The sequence below is a fragment of the Varanus komodoensis genome, unplaced genomic scaffold (assembly GCF_004798865.1).
Source record: "Varanus komodoensis strain SLA01 unplaced genomic scaffold, ASM479886v1 scaffold106, whole genome shotgun sequence".
Classification (NCBI taxonomy): domain Eukaryota; kingdom Metazoa; phylum Chordata; class Lepidosauria; order Squamata; family Varanidae; genus Varanus; species Varanus komodoensis.
In genome coordinates, this window is record NW_025335301.1 from 1,006,086 (window position 1) to 1,024,526 (window position 18,441).

The window sequence follows — 18,441 nt, forward strand, 5'->3', positions numbered from 1 at the left end:
TCGGCGGTGCATGTGGGCCGGCGCAGGGGTGGTGCATGCGGGTGCGTGCGCTGATACGAGGTGGGGCGAGGTGTGCACTGCAAGGGGAGGGGAGGTGGGCCAGGCAAGGTGGGAGTGGGCACGCACGAGGCAGCGGCTTGCTCACTTGGAGATCATTTTCTCCAAGCGAGCAAACCGCTGCCTCCTGCATGCGGGGCGAGGTGGGCAGCGGCGGGCGGGCGCGCGGCAGGACCAAATGGGCATGGTGGGCCGTAGTTTGAGAACCCATGGCCTATAGGCAGTCTTGCCTCCTCCTTCCTTTGAAAGCAAGGCTGCAAATATCTGATGGCCTTGGAGCACCTGTTAAGGAAAAACAACAACTTTTTAAATGAACAATTTTCAGGTGCAACAATAAGACCCTCCAATTCCAATTGTACTTTATTGAGGGTCTGGGGAAAAACATGGCGCTTGGTTGGTACTTGATGCCATCTGTCCTTGCCCAGGCTCAGCCAAAGAGAATGGCTTCTCTTTATCCAAAACAAGATGAAGGTGCACTGGCTGACCCCATGACGGTGTTTGCTACTCCTAACCAGAGGGAGCTCCTTATTGTTTCCGGGGTCAAGCAACCCCACAGCCTCAGAATGCTGGCAGAAGCTCAGGAGGGATACAGAGCTTCACTGATCTCAGTTTCACCAGCTCCACTGGAACAAGAAGGAAATTGCCTGGGGACAGGCAGTTTTCCTGTACTGTTCCATTTCCCTTGCTTTCCTCCAAAATGATGCACTTTGCCAGATAGGCCCAAGTGTCCTGGTCTACCAGAGAGGCGAGGTGCTGATCAAGCTGGTGAGGTCACCCTTCAGAGCCTACATGAATCCTGGCTGAAACTTCAAGGAGAGGAAAAATGACAGATGGCAGGCATATAAAAATAATTTCATGGAATGAGAACAACCTTTCCGCCACCGGATGGTAAGAAGGCCCCTCTGGTCTTGCTGTCCACTTGGCTACCTGTTCTAGGCAGAGCAAATGGAAGCCCCAAATTGGGGGATGGAGCAGGCAAATCGGAGGTCCTAGCAATACAAACAAAACCCTTAAAGCTAGCTTGACACAGCTCCCGTGCAATACAATTGCCCGGGGGGGAGGGGGTGCCCTCTTGAAGCAGGACAATTGCAACACTCACACACCCCTCCCCTTTTAATGTAAACCAAGTGGCTCTGAGTTTATTAAAATTGGCTTTCCTAAATTCCAGAGCACATGTCTGGTTACACTTGGCTTTTGCTTCCTTATCAAGAGTTCAGTTATGACATTGTTACTTTCCCCCAGAGTTCCTGCACCTGTCCTTTTATCCACGAGGTCTTCCCTGTTGGTTAGAATGAAGTCAGGGACAGCTATTTCTCTAGTTTCTTCCACCACTTTCTATAGGAAGAAGTTATGAATGACACACTAGAGTGGGCCATGTTTGGCAGAATTTATCCTCCCAACAGGTACCAGGAAAATTCCATCCCATGGAACAGGGAGCCTCCCAAAACGAACACTCGTCTTGTCCTTGCAAGCCTTGGTAGTGGTAACATTGCCACTCCTTGGCTGACCTTCAGTGCTGCACACTTGACGTGTGGCTTTTCCACAGCAGGCTGCCCTCCAGTCTCATTCTCGAATCACTGAGAGTGGTTCAAGAATTCTTCCACAGCTTCTTCCACTGGTGTGCAGCGTCTTCTAGTTCTTCTGCACCTGTCACCCTTTTCCAGGGAGTTTCCTCCTCGTTTTCTGTTCCTTCAGGAGTCTCCTTTTCTGCCCCAGCTTGCTCGTGTGTTTCTAGCTCCTGTACTACTCTTAGCTGCTGCAGTTCATGACTCTATTTAAAAACTCTTCATCTTCTTAGCTGCTCTAGTGCTCGCACCTTTTCTTCCCACAAGGTTAATAGCTTGCATTTGCTGCACATGCAGGTCATGTTGACCTCAGGCAAGAATACAAACTTAGCAAAGAACTTGCAGGTCGCCATCACTGCAGCGGTCTTCTCGGTTCACACTTTCTGCTACCTCCTTTTTGATTCTACCTTGCTGGTTGTGTTATAACACAGGAGTGCATCCTCTAAAAGGTTAACAACACAACCCTAGCAGTAAATGTGTTGCAAGGGAAAAAACTAAGGGGGAAAAACTAAGTGGAAAAAAGAAAAAAAAGAGGAACTTCCCATGCTGAACTCCAAACCAAACTCTTGTTAGCTCTCCCAATTATTTATATTTATTTATTTGTGATATTTATATGCTGTCCTATTGCAAAAGCCTCAGGATGGCTTACATAATAAAATACAAATATCAATATAAACTATAACAAAATGTAACATAAAAATCAACATAAACAAATCGACCCACTCTGGCTGCAGTTAAAAATATAATATTAAAAATATATTAAAACTTATTAAAATATTGATGAAATAAAAAGGTCTTAACCTGGTGCCAAAAAAATATAATGACAGCACCAGGCAAACCTCTCTGGGGAGCGCATTCCATAGATGGGGCACCACTGCAGAGAAGGCCCTCTTCCAGGTGCTCTGCCTCCTAATACCTTTCACGGAGGGTTCCTGGAGGAGGGCTTCTGCTGCCGATCTCAAGGGGTGGGAGGGCAAATAGGGAAGAAGGCATTCCTTTAGGTGTCCAGGTCCCAAACTGTTTAGGGCTTTATAGGTAATAACCAGCACCTTGAATTGAGCCCGGAGTTTGATGGGAAGCCAGTGAAGCTGGCAGAGGACTGGGGTTATATGCGAATAACGCCCAGTCCCCGTCAGCATCCTGGCAGCTCTATTTTGCACCATCTGAAGTGTCCAGACTGTCTTCAAGGGCAGCCCCACGTAAAGCGCGTTACAGAAATCCAACTGGGAAGTAACCAATGCATGTGTCACTGTCGCTACGCAATTGTTCTCCAGGTAGGGACGCAGCTGATGGGTTAGCTGAAGCTGAAGATAAGCGCTCCTCGCCACCGCAGTCATTTGAGCTTCCAATGACAGCTCCGGGCCGAGGAGCACACCCAACCTGCGGACCTTGTCCTTCAGAGGGAGTGCAACCCCGTCCAGGACAAGGCTCAAGTCACCTACCCAGGAGCTCGAATCACCCACCAACAGGACCTCCATCTTGTCTGGACTGAGTTTCAGTTTATTGGCCCTCATCCAGCCCATTACCTCAGCGAGGCACTGGTTCAGTACAGCCACTGCCTCACCTGGATCGGTTGAAAAAGAGAGGTAGAGCTGGGTATCATCAGCATACTGATGATTCCACAGCCCACACCTCCTGATGACCTCTCCCAGCGGTTTCATGTAGATGTTGAAGAGCAAGGGGGAAAGAATGGACCCCTGCGGTACTCCATGGCATAGCTGCCATGGCACAGAGGTAAAGTCCCCCAGCACCACCTTCTGGAATCAGCCGTCGAGGTAGGAGCGGAACCACAGCCAAGCAGCCCCTCCTACTCCCAGTCCCGCCAGCCTATCCAGGAGGATACCATGGTCGATGGTATCGAAAGCCACTGAGAAGTCCAGGAGGACCAACAGGAACGCACTCCCCCTGTCTCTCCCTGCACAGGTCATCATACAGGGCGATGAAGGCAGATTCAGTACCATACCCGGGTCTGAAGCCGGACTGAAATGGGTCCAGATAGTCAGTCTCATCCAAGAGTGCTTGGAGTTGTCCCGCCACCACCCGTTCCAACACCTTGCCCAAAAACAGGATGTTGGCCACCAGTCTATAATTGGCAGCTATCTCTGGATCCAGGGACGCCTTCTTTAGGACAGGCCTGATTACCGCTTCCTTTAAAGGAGCGGGCACCCAGCTGTCCCTCAGAGAGGCATTAATAACCTCCAGGATCCAGAAACCAATCCCATGTTAGGCTTTGGTCAGCAGCCAAGAAGGGCAAGGGTCAAGTAAGCAGGTGGTAGGACGTACTTGTCCAAGCACCTTGTCCACATCATCAGGCTGCAATAACTGAAACTCATCCATTAATACCTGACCAGATGGAGTCACTGGCATCTCCCCTAAAGGATGTGAATCACTTGTAGAGTCCAGCTCATGACAAATCTGAGCGATTTTCTCCTTAAAGTGCTGGGCAAAGTCATCACAATGGGCCATCGATGGTGGTACAGGATCTTTCTTAGGGCCAGGATGTATCAGTCCATGTATCACTCAGAACAGTTCTGCTGGACGGCACTGTGAGGAGGCAATGGAAGTGGAGAAGAATTTCTTCTTCGCCGCCCTGACTGCCACAGCATAGGCTCGATAATGAGCTTGTAGGTGTGTTTGGTCAGATTCATCCCGTGATTTCCTCCACCTACACTCTAGATGTCTCCCAACCTGCTTCATCACCCGTAATTCAGGTGTGTACCAAGGGGATGGATGGGGTCTGCCCGGCAGGAGAAGACGCTTAGGGGTGATCATGTCAATTGCTCTGGCCATTTCCCCATTCCACAGTTCGACCAGAGCATCAACAGGAGTGCCAGCTTATCAACCGGAAAATTCCCCAGAGCTTTCAGGAATCCATCCGGATCCATCCGGCTCCGAGGGTGGACCATCACAACCTGGTCCGCACCCTTACAGAGGGAAGGGCCAGCTCGAGCTCAAACCTCACGAGGAAGTGATCTGACCATGTCAAGGGAGTCAGACACAAATTCCTCACCCTCAAATCACCCTCTTCCCGCCCCGTCGAGAAAACCAGGCCCAGCGTGTGACCACGTTCATAGGTTGGGCCTATGACATGTTGAGACAGCCCCATGGCTGTCAGGGAGGCCATGAAGTCCTGAGCCGTCCCGGTCAGAACAGTCTCGGCATGGAGATTGAAGTCCCCCAGGACCAACATCCTGGGGGTCCTCAACAACAGGTCCGAGACAATCTCCGTCAGCTCAGGCAAGGAGTCTGATGGGCAGAAGGGTGCACGGTACACCAACAGAATCCCCAGTCTGTCTCAGTCACCCAGCGCCAGGTATAAGCACTCTAGACCTGGTCTCGAGAGAACAGGAAGCCCCGTGAGGGAAATAGAAGCTCGGTAAATTAAAGTGACCCCCGCTCCCCTCCCCTCCGGACGTGGTTGGTGCCGAACTAAATACCCAGGCGGGCACAGCTGAGAGAGGGCTACATCCACCTCTCCCACCCAGGTCTCTGTAATACAAGCCAGGTCGGCCCTCTCATCCACAATTAAGTCGCGGATGAGGAATGTTTTATTATGGACCGACCTGGCATTAAGCAGCAGCACCGTCAGGCCCGAGGGGTGGTTGATGAGCTTACCCGGAGCCTTCTGGTTGGGGGAATAACCAGGAGGAGGAACAGGTGTCAACCATCTGTCCCTCCTTCTTCTATGCCGACATGTTAATCCCCCAATGCCATATCGATCCTTGCCCAACACCACCCCAATGGTGGCGCCCACACGCTCCCCAGGCAATCCCATAAAAGCAGCAGCCAGAAATGGAGTCACTAAAACAAATCCAGTAAAATACAGTTTAAAACCCTCCCACCCACCCACCCACTACAAAACACGCACACGCACAAAGTTCCTGGCCCGGCCCAGCCCCGCACGGCCCCAAACGGCGATGCCGCCCATGGGCCGTTGCCCTTCGGCCACCAGCCTTGGGCCGCGGCAGGCAAATTAATCCCGCAGCCCCTCCCTGCGCCCTGCCCCCAATCCGGCGCAGCTGCCACCCACGCCGGGGGGGGAGGGGGCAAGGGCGGGGCCCATGGAGAACTCGCTGGCCAAGATGGAGGGCCCGCAGGCCAGCAGTGCCCCCGGTCCCGCTGTGACCGCCGTCCGTCCCTCAGGCAGCGTCAGCAGGCGGGTCGGCATGTGCGGGTGGCGGTGGTGTGCGGCCCATTTGAGTTATAGCCTGCCTTTTTCTTAGAAAGAACTCAAAGCAACTTATATAATTTTCCTCCTGCTCTCAATCGTATCCCCACAACAACAACCCTGTGAGGTAGGCTGGGCTGAGAGTCTGCAGCTGGCCCCAGGTCACGCAGCTCCATGGCTGAGCGGGGACTGGAACCCGGATCGCCTGAGTCCCCGACCCACGCTCTTAGTCACCATTCTACGCTGGCTCGCTCCAATCTCTCGCTCCCTGGGGGCTTGGCTGCTTGTATCCCAGAGGCCCAAGACCAGCTGGGGCAGCTTCCTCTGATCTGCTCGGCTAGGAGTCAGGAACCAGAATGAATCACCCCACCCCATACAGTTGCTGCCAGCTGATCGGCCACTCCCCTGAAGCTGCAGCTCCCAGGAGCACAGTCACTTGGAAGAGACAGTTGCTGGGCTCCCCCAGGCCACTCAGCCTTTTGTCCTGCCTCTGTCTCCTCTTCCACGGCATCTTCACCGCCTGCCAGCACTCCCCACTCCCTCTGATCTCCTCCCCCGCCCCCGCCACTGCCAAAAGGCTTCCCTTTGGGGAGTGCAGTCAGCACAGTGTTGGTATCACTTCCTCCTAGTCCTAACCTTCACTGCAGTGATGCTCACACCTCCTGCCACTGCCTCTAAGACTGGCAGGATGCCTCCCACTACAAATATCCCCCACAGAACTGAGGGGGCAAGTTCTCACAAGCACGTGATTCACTTGATGACTGCAAAGCTGAAGATAGCTGGAGTGAGTGGACCATCGTGGAGCAAAGGCCACTTGTGTGCCTCCACAGAGCTGTTTTTCAAGGGAATCAAGTTCAGGCATTCAGCTGGAAGACACCCTGTGAGGAACTTTTTCCTGCATTGGCAAAGTTCAGATTCAGCTACAGCAGGGCCTTTGCCTAGGTACACATGCAAGCAGGGGCACACCAAACACATGTGCACCTGCACACACACACACACACACACACACAGAATTTCTACAGGGCTTGAATGAGAGCAGAGCCCAATGAAGTACAGAGAGAAAGAAATACCAGACTGGCACCGCTAGGAAATGTAATTGAGAAGCAGCACAGCTTTCTGCTAAACTAAATCCACCATTTATGGCAAAGGTGATATGAGAAAGGCAGGTCAAACATATTTTTCACACTGATACAGAAGAAGGTCAGTGTGCAACCTCTGTGGCTTCGAGGTGGCAGTGTGAGATGCACTTTGAATATTCCTGGAACAACCTTTTGGCATGCAGCTGGCAATCTTACTTTAGAACTCTCTCTTTCAGGTAATATAGCTCTGCCCACCAAAGCTCCCCTTTCATTAGCACTAGACTGAAAATTAGAATCTAAGTGTTATCCAAGACAGGTTCTCGTAAACAGCAAGGAAAGAAAAGAGAACCTATGCATATTTCGAACAAGAGACCACAGGATGCAAGTGTGAGAGAGGCACACAACTGAACGTGGTTCTTGCTCACCAACTGCGGAATGGCAATAATAAGGCTAATTTTTCCTCACAAGTAAGGCTGGTGTGACTTAGAATGTGTATATTTTACCCAATGAGGGTATCTGTAGCTGCCCCAGTACAACCAGAAAACTGGGAAATGGTGTGAGTAATTACATTCAAAGCATGTCAGCCTTCCAGGACCTCATGAGATTTTCATCAGTGAGCACTTTGAGCAAAGAAAAAATAATGCAGCAAGACAGAGAGGTCAAATTCATACTTGCTAAGGTGACAACCCTCTGCATTTCAAGAGCAAAGGTGCAATTTTGGCGACTGATGTCAGTGGAACTGGAGATGCCACAACTGGAAGGATGCCTACTGCTGCTCCAGATGTCTCCTTTTAAGTGAGAGTTGAGGGGTCTCTTCTACGTATGACCAAAAAGATGGTTGCAAGCACATGTCCCAATTCTGCTCCCCAGTTCTCAGAGCACTGCTGATGCCATGCAGCTTATCCCAGATATTCAAACATCTGGGGAAGGCCTTATGCCAGCCTTCCCAAACGGGTGCCCGCTAGATGGGCTGCAGTATAGCTCCCATCATCCTAAAGCTGGCAGGGCCAATGACCCATGATAGGACATGTGCTCCCACATGACTGAAGGCACCAGGCTGGGGTGGGCTGCCTTACAACATTTTGTTCAGAAAGTTCATGCCTGATCGCAACCCAGTCTGCATTTCGTTTTTATCTTTTCTCCTAAATCAGGTTCCCACACAGGTGCTGCCAACACTCAGTTGTTATCGTCACTACTTAGATTTATATCCCACTGTTTTTCTTACAAAGAATTCAAAGCGGCTTACATTATTCTCTTCCTGTTTTCAATCTTATCCCACAACAAACCTGTGAGGCAGGTTAGGCTGAGTGTTTGTGACTAGCCCATATTCACCCAGGTGGCTCCATGGCTGAGCAGCAACTAGAACTCAGACCGCCCGAGTCCAGTCCTGAGCTCTCAGCCACAACACCACCCTGGCTTTCTGTTTAGCTTTGGATGGCTGCAGCACTGTGCGCCTCTTCAGGCAAGGCCCTAAATAACGCCGTATTACTGCAAGTCAGGCCAGGAGGCAAACACTGGCCCTTCTGGGTTTCCAGGGACTACTAAAAGCATACCTTTTCCAACAGGCTTTCCCAGAAAGGAAATTCTGTTGTCTTCTCTACGAAGGCTTGTTTGCTTAGAAATTGTTGTTGATTACTACATTATATTTTAATATCCTGCCCATCTTCTTCTTGCAGGTTCTCTCTCCTGAAAGGTAAACTCCAGTGCTAGGTTGTGTGAAACTGTCAGATGTCTGTGTACTGAGCTGAGGGGGAAAGGATGCAGAGGCTTGTTTCACATATCACAGCTTCCATGGCTTGTCTCGTGACTGTGCGGGAGTGAGAGAGGGTGCTGCCTCTTGCCATTTTACCTGCCTTCTGCTTCGCATACAACCCTGGAATGCCTTGATACTGGGCTATTTGCCATGACATCCAATCCCAGGACTCTGCATGCTGCAGGAGAAACGACCCATGGGTTTAGCTGAAAAACAAACCAAGGCTTAAACCTCTGTGCTGTTTCTTCCTCAACAGCTGAGTGGCAGGTTTGGATGTCGGGGCAAGGAACCAGGAAACAGGCCTGCAGAAGCTGGAAAGAAGTTGAGAAACAGAAAGTCCCCACTGCCCAAACCATTCATTATACTATTGTTCTGCTCCCCTTCATGTATTCCCCTTTGTCCAAGCCTGCAGCCTCACCCCGTCCCACAGCAGAGCTGGCTGGCCCTTCTGCACCACCCATGCTCCAATCCTGATCTGTTGCCTTCAGCTCCGTTAAAAGGATAACACAGCTGCCGTCATCAAGAAACTGATGTGTACAAAACTGCCAGGAGGCCTCCAAACCCTCTGTCTTCTGGGATCCCAACCACGCTACTACTTGCAAACCTTTCCTTATTCTGGAATTATTATTCATCTCACAGTGGGTTACTTACTCCCTCCAACCTTCCATTGCAGCATCTCAAAACAGGAGGGAGAGAAAGCTTTTTTGGAAGGGGGGGGGGAGAGAGGGAGAGGGAGAGGGAGAGGGAGAGAACGAGCAAGCAACACGAGTTACTGCCTGCCAAGTTGCCTGCATCTGCTCATCGCTCCCGATTTCTGGTTAGAAATGCTTACTTATCTGGAGCCCATTTCATAGAACTAATAAACCATTGGAAATTTTAAAATAACTTGTGTTCTTGTATGAAACGATCACAGCTGTGCTACCTAATTCCACAGGACACTGCCTGGAGAGACATTCCCATAGAATGCCAATAAGCAATTGCTGTAAACACCCAGATGGCTGATTTTTATCACCGGATGCAGCGGCTCGCACTCACAATGTGGCTCTCCTCATCATTGCTCAGCAGTCATGGCAAAATGCAGCCATGCCAAAAATGGCAAACTCAAGATGCCAAGGTGAAGTGGGGTGGTGGGGCATGTACTCATTCATTCACCCACCCTCTCTTATAACAGCCAGATCTCCTTGCACCTCCCAAAGACAGAGCCATTTCCTATGTTACAAAATGCCTGGGTTTTCACATGCCATGATCCAAGACATGTATAAATTGCTGCACATATCCCCATATAGAAAGCAACAACAGGAAGTCCGGTGGCCATCTCAAGCCAGGCTTTCTCAAGCCGGTGCCCTGCAGATGCATTGAACTACAACTCCCAGAAACTTCCAGCTGGGGAAACATGCCAGCTTGGTCCAAACACAGCAGAGGAGTCATGACATCCCTGTCTCTGCCTGCCTGGCCTTGGTGTGCCCTGCCCTCCTTTCTGTCTTTTCCAGATCAACATCCATGCAAGAGAGTCGCTGGGAAGATATTTCATCACACGTAACCATCCTGGCTTGTGCGTGGTTAGGCTCCACAAAGCGCTTGGAAAAGAGGACGACATTTTGGCACTGCCCCATTAGCTATGGTGTTCCATGCAAAATTACTGATTTAAAGGTCATGCATACATTTGCATTCTTTAATTATGGAGCAACATGCACACAACATATGAACTCTTCCACTCTGCTTCTGCTTACAAAACTGTGGTCAATTGTACACATACTAAGATTTGACAATGATTCCAGGAGCCAGGATTGGCCCATGACAGAATTCATGCAGCCAAGCTGCCTGCATCTGCTCATCATTCCTAATTTCTGGTTAAAAATGCCTACTTATTTGGAACCCATTTTCAAGAATTAGTTCCAACCCATACCTTGCCTGTGAGGGTCCAAGAGAAAACGGCCGTTGTGGTCCCTTTCACCTCATTAACACAGAAATTGCAAGCCAAGGACTAGGTGAAGCAGCTAGTAACACCAAGGGGATGATCCCCCAAGCTCAGCACCTTCCCAACTGCCCTTCCTTTCAGTAGCACTCCTGCCTCAGCAGTGCTTGGTGGATTGCACCGTTAAATATTTTAATTTGATTTTCCAGTGGTAACACTGCTGGAGTTGAAGAGGAAAAGGCTGCCATAACAGAAATGAATTAAATTATATACTGTAAAACCATTTGCATCCCAAGGGACTGAGCAGGGAGCAAACAGTTGTTCAGAAGACAGAGAATATCAATAGGTAAGCTTTTTATTCTTAAATCGAGTCACCTTTTCTTACCATTTCTGCGTTTTGGACACTGGAAGCATTCATTTTATCTCACATACTGGGGAAAGGCTACGCTCTACACACACAAGCCAGCCACAGCTCACTGATTTATCCTAACTGGCAAACGGGTTTGAACTTGCCCTGCAAGCCAAGATGAAAATAACAATGGTTTCATTAACTGGCTTTGTACAACACACTATATTTTGAAGCCACAGTGGCTTAAGTGTGTTACCTGAATCTGGTGCCCTGCCCCCCTGACGGGGGGCTTGAAGCCATAAAATATTAGAGTGGGAATGGGCCCATGAGGCCTCCAAGGGCAGCCTCCTGCTCAAGGCAGGACTCCGAGTTAAAGCATTTCTCTCAGGTGGCTGCTCAGCTGCCTCTTCAGTGCCTCTTCCAAGTCCCTGGCTCACTGGATCCATCATAATCAGTTTGTGATCTACAACAATTCCAAGAGCCACTTGTAGTTTTGTTGAGCCAAGGATCCCCATCTTGTAATTTTGCAGTTGCTTCCCATTTTCTAGGTGGGGACTTTTGCATTTTTTTCTTTTAATTTTTCGTTCTATTGCTTTCGGTCTAGCACTCCAACCTATCAAAATCACCTTGAATGTTGTTTCTGTCTTCCAGGGTATTAGCTATTCCACCCAGTTTTGTGTCATATGCATATCTGATCAGTATTTCTTGCACCTCCTCATCCAAGTCATTAATAAAAACATTTAAGAACACTGAGCCCAGGACGGAACCCTGCAGTTATTCCATCTAGTTCACTTTTAGCTACTTTGATGATCAGACAAAGTATAATAGGACACTTTACCAAAAGCTTTGCTAAAGCCAAGATACATCACATTCACAGTATTCCCATAGTCCACTGGGGATGTTATCCAATTAAAAATGAGATCAGATTAGTTTGGCAAGGCTTGTTCTTGATAAATACGAGCTGGCTTCTAGCAATTCTTTCATTGTCTTGACAGTGTGTACAGACTGATTTCTTTATGATCTGCTCCAGAATTTTCCAAGAGATTGATGACAGACTAGCAGGTATGTACTGCCCTCCTTTTTGCCCTTTTTCAAAGACAGGGACAACATTAGACATCGTCCGGTCATCCATCCTCCATGTTTCTCAAAAATAATGGACAGTGGTTCTGCCACTTTATTTATTACTTTAGGACACAGTTCACCAGACCCTAGAGATGCGAACTCATTTAAAGAAAGTAGGTGTTCCTTGACCATTTGTTCCTCACTCTCACACCTCAATCAGTTTATTCTTCATTTCTGTCACAGACTGGCTTTTGGGGAAAGACAGAGCTAAAGCAGGGATTGAGCTCCTTGGCTTTTTGTCATCAGTTATCAAATTGCTCTCGTCACTGAGAAGTTGAACCACCCTTTCCTTTCTCTGTCCTTTACTGTGCATGTACTGGAAAAAGGGCTTTTTTGTCACTTTTAGTATTCCATGTTAGCTTCAGCTCATTCTCAGCTTTAGCCTTCCTGATTATATTCCTGTACTTCTCTGCCACCTGTCTGTATTCTTTTGTTGCCTGGCCTTCCCTCCACTTTCTAAATGTGTCCTATTATTATTTTTATTACTACATTACATTTCTATATCACCCACAGCCAAAGCTATCTGGACAGTTCACAACATTTAACCAGATTTTAGCCAAGCCCACCCCTGCTTAGCTTCCAAGATTAGGCAAGGTCAGGCACTTTGTTTTCAGGTCAACTCAAGCTTTTTGTGAAGATTCACTGAGTCCTTCTGTTGCATCCAATCTTCTGTTTTTGTTTGAATTGCATATAATTATGCCTTTAGAATTTTTTTTACAAAAAAAAAAAAACCTCCCACCCATCTTGGATTCCTTGCCATGAAACCTTACTTATCATTTCCTTGAGTTTGTTAAATTGGCTTTCCCAGAATCCAGAGTATATATATGGCCATACTGAGTTTCTGCTTCCTTTAAAATCAAGAGTTCTTGTAATTTCCATTAAACCCACTAAGTCATCCTTGTTAGTATTAAGTCAAGGACAGCCAGTCCTTTAGTTCCTTCCTTCACCTTCTGTAGAAGAAAGTTATCAGAGCTGTGCTGATCATTTCTTGGAGAAGCCAATTTGGGAAGAATTTGCCTCCCAACAGATACCAGGAAAATTGACACCCCCCATCACAACCAAAAGCATTATCTTCATCTTCTTGACAGTCAGGAGGAATCAACTAACATGTTCCTTTTATTCACCGACACATTTATTTTGACCCAGATGCTCTCAGTGGGGCTACCAGGCTCCTCTTCCTCTATTTCTATGCAGGGATAAATATTTTTAACATATAATGCAACTCCACCTCCCTTATTTCTTCTCTGCACGATAGATCTGATCAGTCCCATGATCATTCTACGATTTGGCAAAACACATGGAATATTTTAAGGTACACTTTTCAGCTACCAGAGGACCTTACAATTTATCTTCAGAAATGTAAGTTTCTGGTCCTTACAGTTTCAAAGGCAGGCTATATTTGCAACCATGGTTAATATGGTATCATTTGTTGCTTTAGACATAAGTTCTGTTGCAGACAAGTAAACCATGGCTCATTTTCCCCATTTCTGGTTTCATGCTCATCATTTTCAGATTGCTCTTGCTGGGTGCCTCTGTTTCAGAGAAGCCAGAGATAAACCACAGTTTAAGAGTCAGACAACACAACAAATCATGTTTAAATAACCAGAGTTTGTAAGCTAACAACAAACCATGGCTTCTATTTGTGGTTTAAGGTGGTTAAAGTAATGGTAGTTTATTTGCAGGAATAGGTTCACTCAAAGCCTTCAATAAAGCACAGAGTGGCTTGGTATTACATACAAGGTGGGCCACAATCTTGAAAGTCTGGTAAAACTTCAAATGCCAGAGAACAGTGGCAGAATATGGTGTTGCGGGGTCAGAGGAGATCTGAACTATGGCTCTGTTACCAGAGCATGACACTCTCCCAAGGTTGCCAATTTCCATCTCCTTGGGAAACTTCTCATGGGCTGATCCTGTTCACAGAGGAGGAGGAGTATTCATTAACACTGACTAGAAACAGATGACCCATGCACATATATAGTTTACAACAGCTACCACCAGGTGGCCTGGAGATGGAAGAGGAAGGGAAATGGACCAAGAGACTATCCACATTCATTTATTTATTTAGGAGACTTCTATGCCGCCCCATTCGCCGAAGCCTCGGGGCGGCTCACAATGTCCCGTTCAGCCAGAAATGCAGGAAAGGGCAAGAACATTTCCCTCAGCTACAGTCTTGGTAGCAACAGGATTTCCAGGGGTTCAACAATTCATTCTTGGCCCCTGATGGAAAGACTACCCTATTCCCTTAAGAGCTGTAAGGAGCAAGGTAATCTCTGAGCTGGTACCCAATGGAGCACATCTGGACTTATGTTAACATTTAGAAAAGAACCTACTGTATTGTTCAAATTTGCATGAAACACTATATGAGAGATTCATGGCAAGTTTACCACACCACAAGTGGAAAAAAAAGAGGGAAACACTGCAACGATGGATAAAATGCAGCAGCTGTGGGAGTGAAGTGGGGAGGGAAGATCATAAAAAGAAAAGCAAAACTGAATTTGAAAGAAATGTTTATTTGTGCAAACTTTTAGGCTCCTGGGGATCTGCATTAGTGCTGTGTAATTTCAGCCACATGTTTCTACGTATAATATATTTGGTATTTTATATGAGCATTATCTTTGAAGATGCTGTAAGAGCTCTGACTCAGAGACAGGATTGAGTATGAATGTGAAAATAAATATATTCCAGAGACTGAGGGAGCACTTTAACAAGAGAAGAGGATGCTGAGTTCTCCATGCCAGGCTAACTTGGTCCCAGCCTAACTCGAATCCTCTGCACCATCCCGGTGCTCCGAGCACATCACGCCCACTGGAAATGCCAGACAGCTTTTGATGCCTGAGTAGGCTAGCCATGAAAGTCTCTGGATCAACCAGGCCTGATGTAACTATGCGGAGTGTGAGACCTCTTATGTGCTTCCGCTCAGCAGGACCCATCCTGAGCCGGGGTACACAAGCAGCTAAGATCCTGGAACATCCACTGCTCCAGCCAACCCCTGTGCAGAGCCAGGGGTCAAGCGCTCCAGAGGTGAGCACTGGAAGCGTCCTTCTATCAGCGGACCTTCTAGCCCAGGACTGCGCACTTTGATTGGCAGCTGTTCTCTAGGGTTTCAGGCAAAGCTCTAATCCCTTTGGCCAGAGATACCAGGGAACACACACAGGACCCTCTGCATGCTTTTGGCTTAAATGTTACCCTTAATCACCAATCAAAACGCAGCGTGAATTGCTTCCATTCAGCCTTGGCTCTACCAATTGCTTCCATTCAGCTCTTGGCTCTACTTTGAAGTTTTCCCTTACTATCTTACCTTGGACTGCTTGAACCCTCTAGCTTCTTGAGGTCTGTAAACCCACATATACATTGATAGTGCTCAAAAAACAAGAAAAAGAAGAACAGTAAGATAAAGGGGAGAAGTCCTGGTGCTGCTCTGAAGTACCAGGGAACACTTCCATCTGCAGCCAGCATTGGAATACTCACTGAAACAAACCTAAGTTGATTCCCCTAACTTTAAGGCTGTGTCATAGTTCCATATGCAAAATGCTTCAGGTTGTAAGATTCACAGCTGTACAACTTTGTTGCACCAGAACCCTAACCAGTAGGTCCACAAGGCAAGCTTAATGTAAGAACACCAAAAAAGCTGTCCGGATGACACTAACGGTTTGTCTGGCCCAGAGTTCTGTTGACCCAGTGACCAACCAGCTGTCTGGGCAACAGCACTCCCTACCCTGCCCTTCCACAACTTCCATATGAAGGCAGATTGCTTTGTTAGTGGAAGTAGCACATGGCACAGAAGTCCACAGAGAAGGACACACACAAGTTCACTGTATTTCTTCCCTGTGGGTCATGGTTCCCCCGCCAGTTGTGCCCTCTGGCTTCTTACCTTGGGGTTTGTCCGTTGCTGAAGCCTCCTCTCTTCCCTTTCCCTCTGCAAACGTTCAAATTCCTCCCTGATCTCAGCAGGGGTTCTCCTCCTCTCCACCACCTGTGGCAGAAGGAATCAGGCATTAGAGTTTACTCAGCAGCAGGAAGGCCAGCAAGCAACAGCAAAGAATTTAATCACAGATGAGAGCAGAGGTGCTGGAAAGTTCCAATACTTTCTTCCTATCGCAACATTCTCTCTCTAAAGCAAGACCAAGAGCTTTGCTTATTTCCCTGAGAGTCAGTTTCAGTGCCTCCTCCTCCTCCCTCAATCAGGGCCTTTATGCTTTTACACAACACAGAAGCACACAATATGATCATAAAGGACTACGTGGCCTAGTAAGCCTAGTGGGCAGCCCACACAAAACATGGCACTCTCGTGCTTTATTTATTTATTAAACTAATATTCCACTAAATCAGCCCAAGGGCCCTCTTGGGACTGCTCTCAAGAGTAGTTCACATCGGCTTACCAATCCTTACAACCTTGCAATTTAAGTCAATATTTTTGTTTTCATATGCAAATATGGGCCTGAGGTTGTGGGGTGGGGCAGTTGGAGCTGGTGGGTTCTTGGCAAAGGTGATGCATGAACCAGGAGCTTCTGGGCTCGTTCTTAAAAAGTTACCACACCAGAGTGACGGTGCATCAGTCAGGTGCCCTGCTGGGCCCCTGCAGCAGTCCCACTCTCTGTGGCCTGTTTTCATGGTGAAAGAAAGAACTGTCTTCCCCAGGAAAGTGATTCAAGAAACAGCAAAATACAGTTTGGCCCAGAACTGAAACGTTTCCTTTGGTTGCAGAGATCTGTGATCAGTTAACTGCAGAGTTCACCAAGTCTGCAAACAGGTTGCAGTTAAAACTTAAAGGAATGAGTTTGAGAAAGAAACACATACCACCCCCATGCCAAACTCTAAAATGACTTGATGGAAACGAGGGGATTAAATCAGCAAGGTCTGGCAAGGCCAGAAAAGGTGAGATTTGTTGTGGCAAACCTGAGCCGCTTAACCTCTCCAAGTCTGAATTAATGACTTTAAATTACTTTATCTCTAACATTCCTCGTGGCAGAAGGAAGCGAAAATGGTTCCAAGGGTCTCAATTCACTCAATTTCTAGTCATCAGATTATAAAGCAAGTTACACATTCCAAACACATCCGACAGGTCTAACTGCAAGGTTAAGCATGCTGGTCTGCTGGCATCCCAATGAGGCCAAAAACAGCCCAGTCTATCTTTCATGCTCATGCTGGTATTTTTTACTGGAGATTTTCCAGAGGCGCCCATCTGTTCTTCCTTGTCACATGCTGTACCTGCCCCATTCTCCAAAGGGAGCACCTAAGCCTCCCAACAAAGGTACGAGGATGACTATCAGAGGCTTGTGAGGACTGTAAGTTCCATAAGCCAAGCAGAGGCACAAACTGGATTTTCTGCATCAAAATTCTCTATTATTATTACTATTGTTACTTTGTAGTGCCTCCAGGCTAGGTTCTCTATCCATCCAATGGACCTTTCTCCTGTCAACCCACCACCCCATTTAATGGTGGTGCTGGATAACACTAGACCAGTCCATGACAAAACATCAGCCATTATGGATGAGGCAGCTGACCTGATAGGTAAGATGATAAGAAATGCCATGCTGAATCAGATCAATGATCCATCTGGTGCAGTACACACAGTGGCAACCCAGCTGCTCCCAGGATTCCTCAAGCAGGATGGGTGCAAGACCTTCACCTGCTCAAGGTCCTCAGGAACCAGTATATGCAGGCATGCCACCTCTAGTACTAACAGAGACCGCACAAAGAAATATAGAAACAGAGAAACAAAGTGAGTCAGAAGGGGCTTCCTGGGCCATCTAGTCTGACCCGCAGCTCCAGCCAGCCCCACTATGACATGCCTACCATGTGCATGTTCATTGCCAGGAGGCTAGTAGCCACTGAAAGCCTCCTCCTCAGTGAATCTGTCCCATCCCTTTTAAAGCCATCCAAATCGGTGGCCATCACCACTTGCCATGGCAGCAAATGCCATAGCTTAGTATACACTGTGTGAAGATGTCCTTCGTTTTAGCTGTCCTGCATCTCCACCCATCAGCTTCATGGGATGCCCCCTTTGGGTTGTAGTATTATAGGAGAGGGAATGAAATCCACTCCAAGCGTGATGCTGCTGCTGCAACTGTTCCTACGGAGGCAGGTGGAGCACTACTTAGTATGGTCTTACAGAATCAGTCTCATTTTTGTGGTCTGCGGATGCAGACAAGGTGCTTAGGCAGGTTCAGCCAGAAGCCTGTGCGATTCACAACCATGGGAACACTTCAGAGGAAGCATCCTGCGAACAGGGAGTGCTATGACTTGGTAGAGGAACTCTCTTTACACCCTGCTGCATTTGGCCACAGCATGGATGAGTCCATCAGTGCACCTGGGCACTGGTGGTGCAGCCTATTGGCTCTATTGGGTAGTGGCAGAGTTCCATCCCAGCTGCAAGTCTGAATTAGCCAAAATGCTAATATTCTGGGTAGATGCCCTATCCCAAAAGATCAAG

The 18,441-nt window shown here is 47.9% G+C and overlaps 1 protein-coding gene across 4 annotated transcripts in view; it reads right to left on the reverse strand.

Annotated features, from left to right (window-relative positions):
* DNAJC11 (DnaJ heat shock protein family (Hsp40) member C11) overlaps positions 1 to 18,441 on the reverse strand; it is a 66,616-nt gene that overhangs the window by 24,396 nt on the left and 23,779 nt on the right. For all 4 annotated transcript variants that reach the window (XM_044419664.1, XM_044419663.1, XM_044419665.1 and 1 more), the window contains one exon: positions 15,880 to 15,981. In XM_044419664.1, coding sequence (XP_044275599.1) covers positions 15,880 to 15,981 — 102 coding nt within the window. The remainder of the gene's footprint in view (positions 1 to 15,879; positions 15,982 to 18,441) is intronic.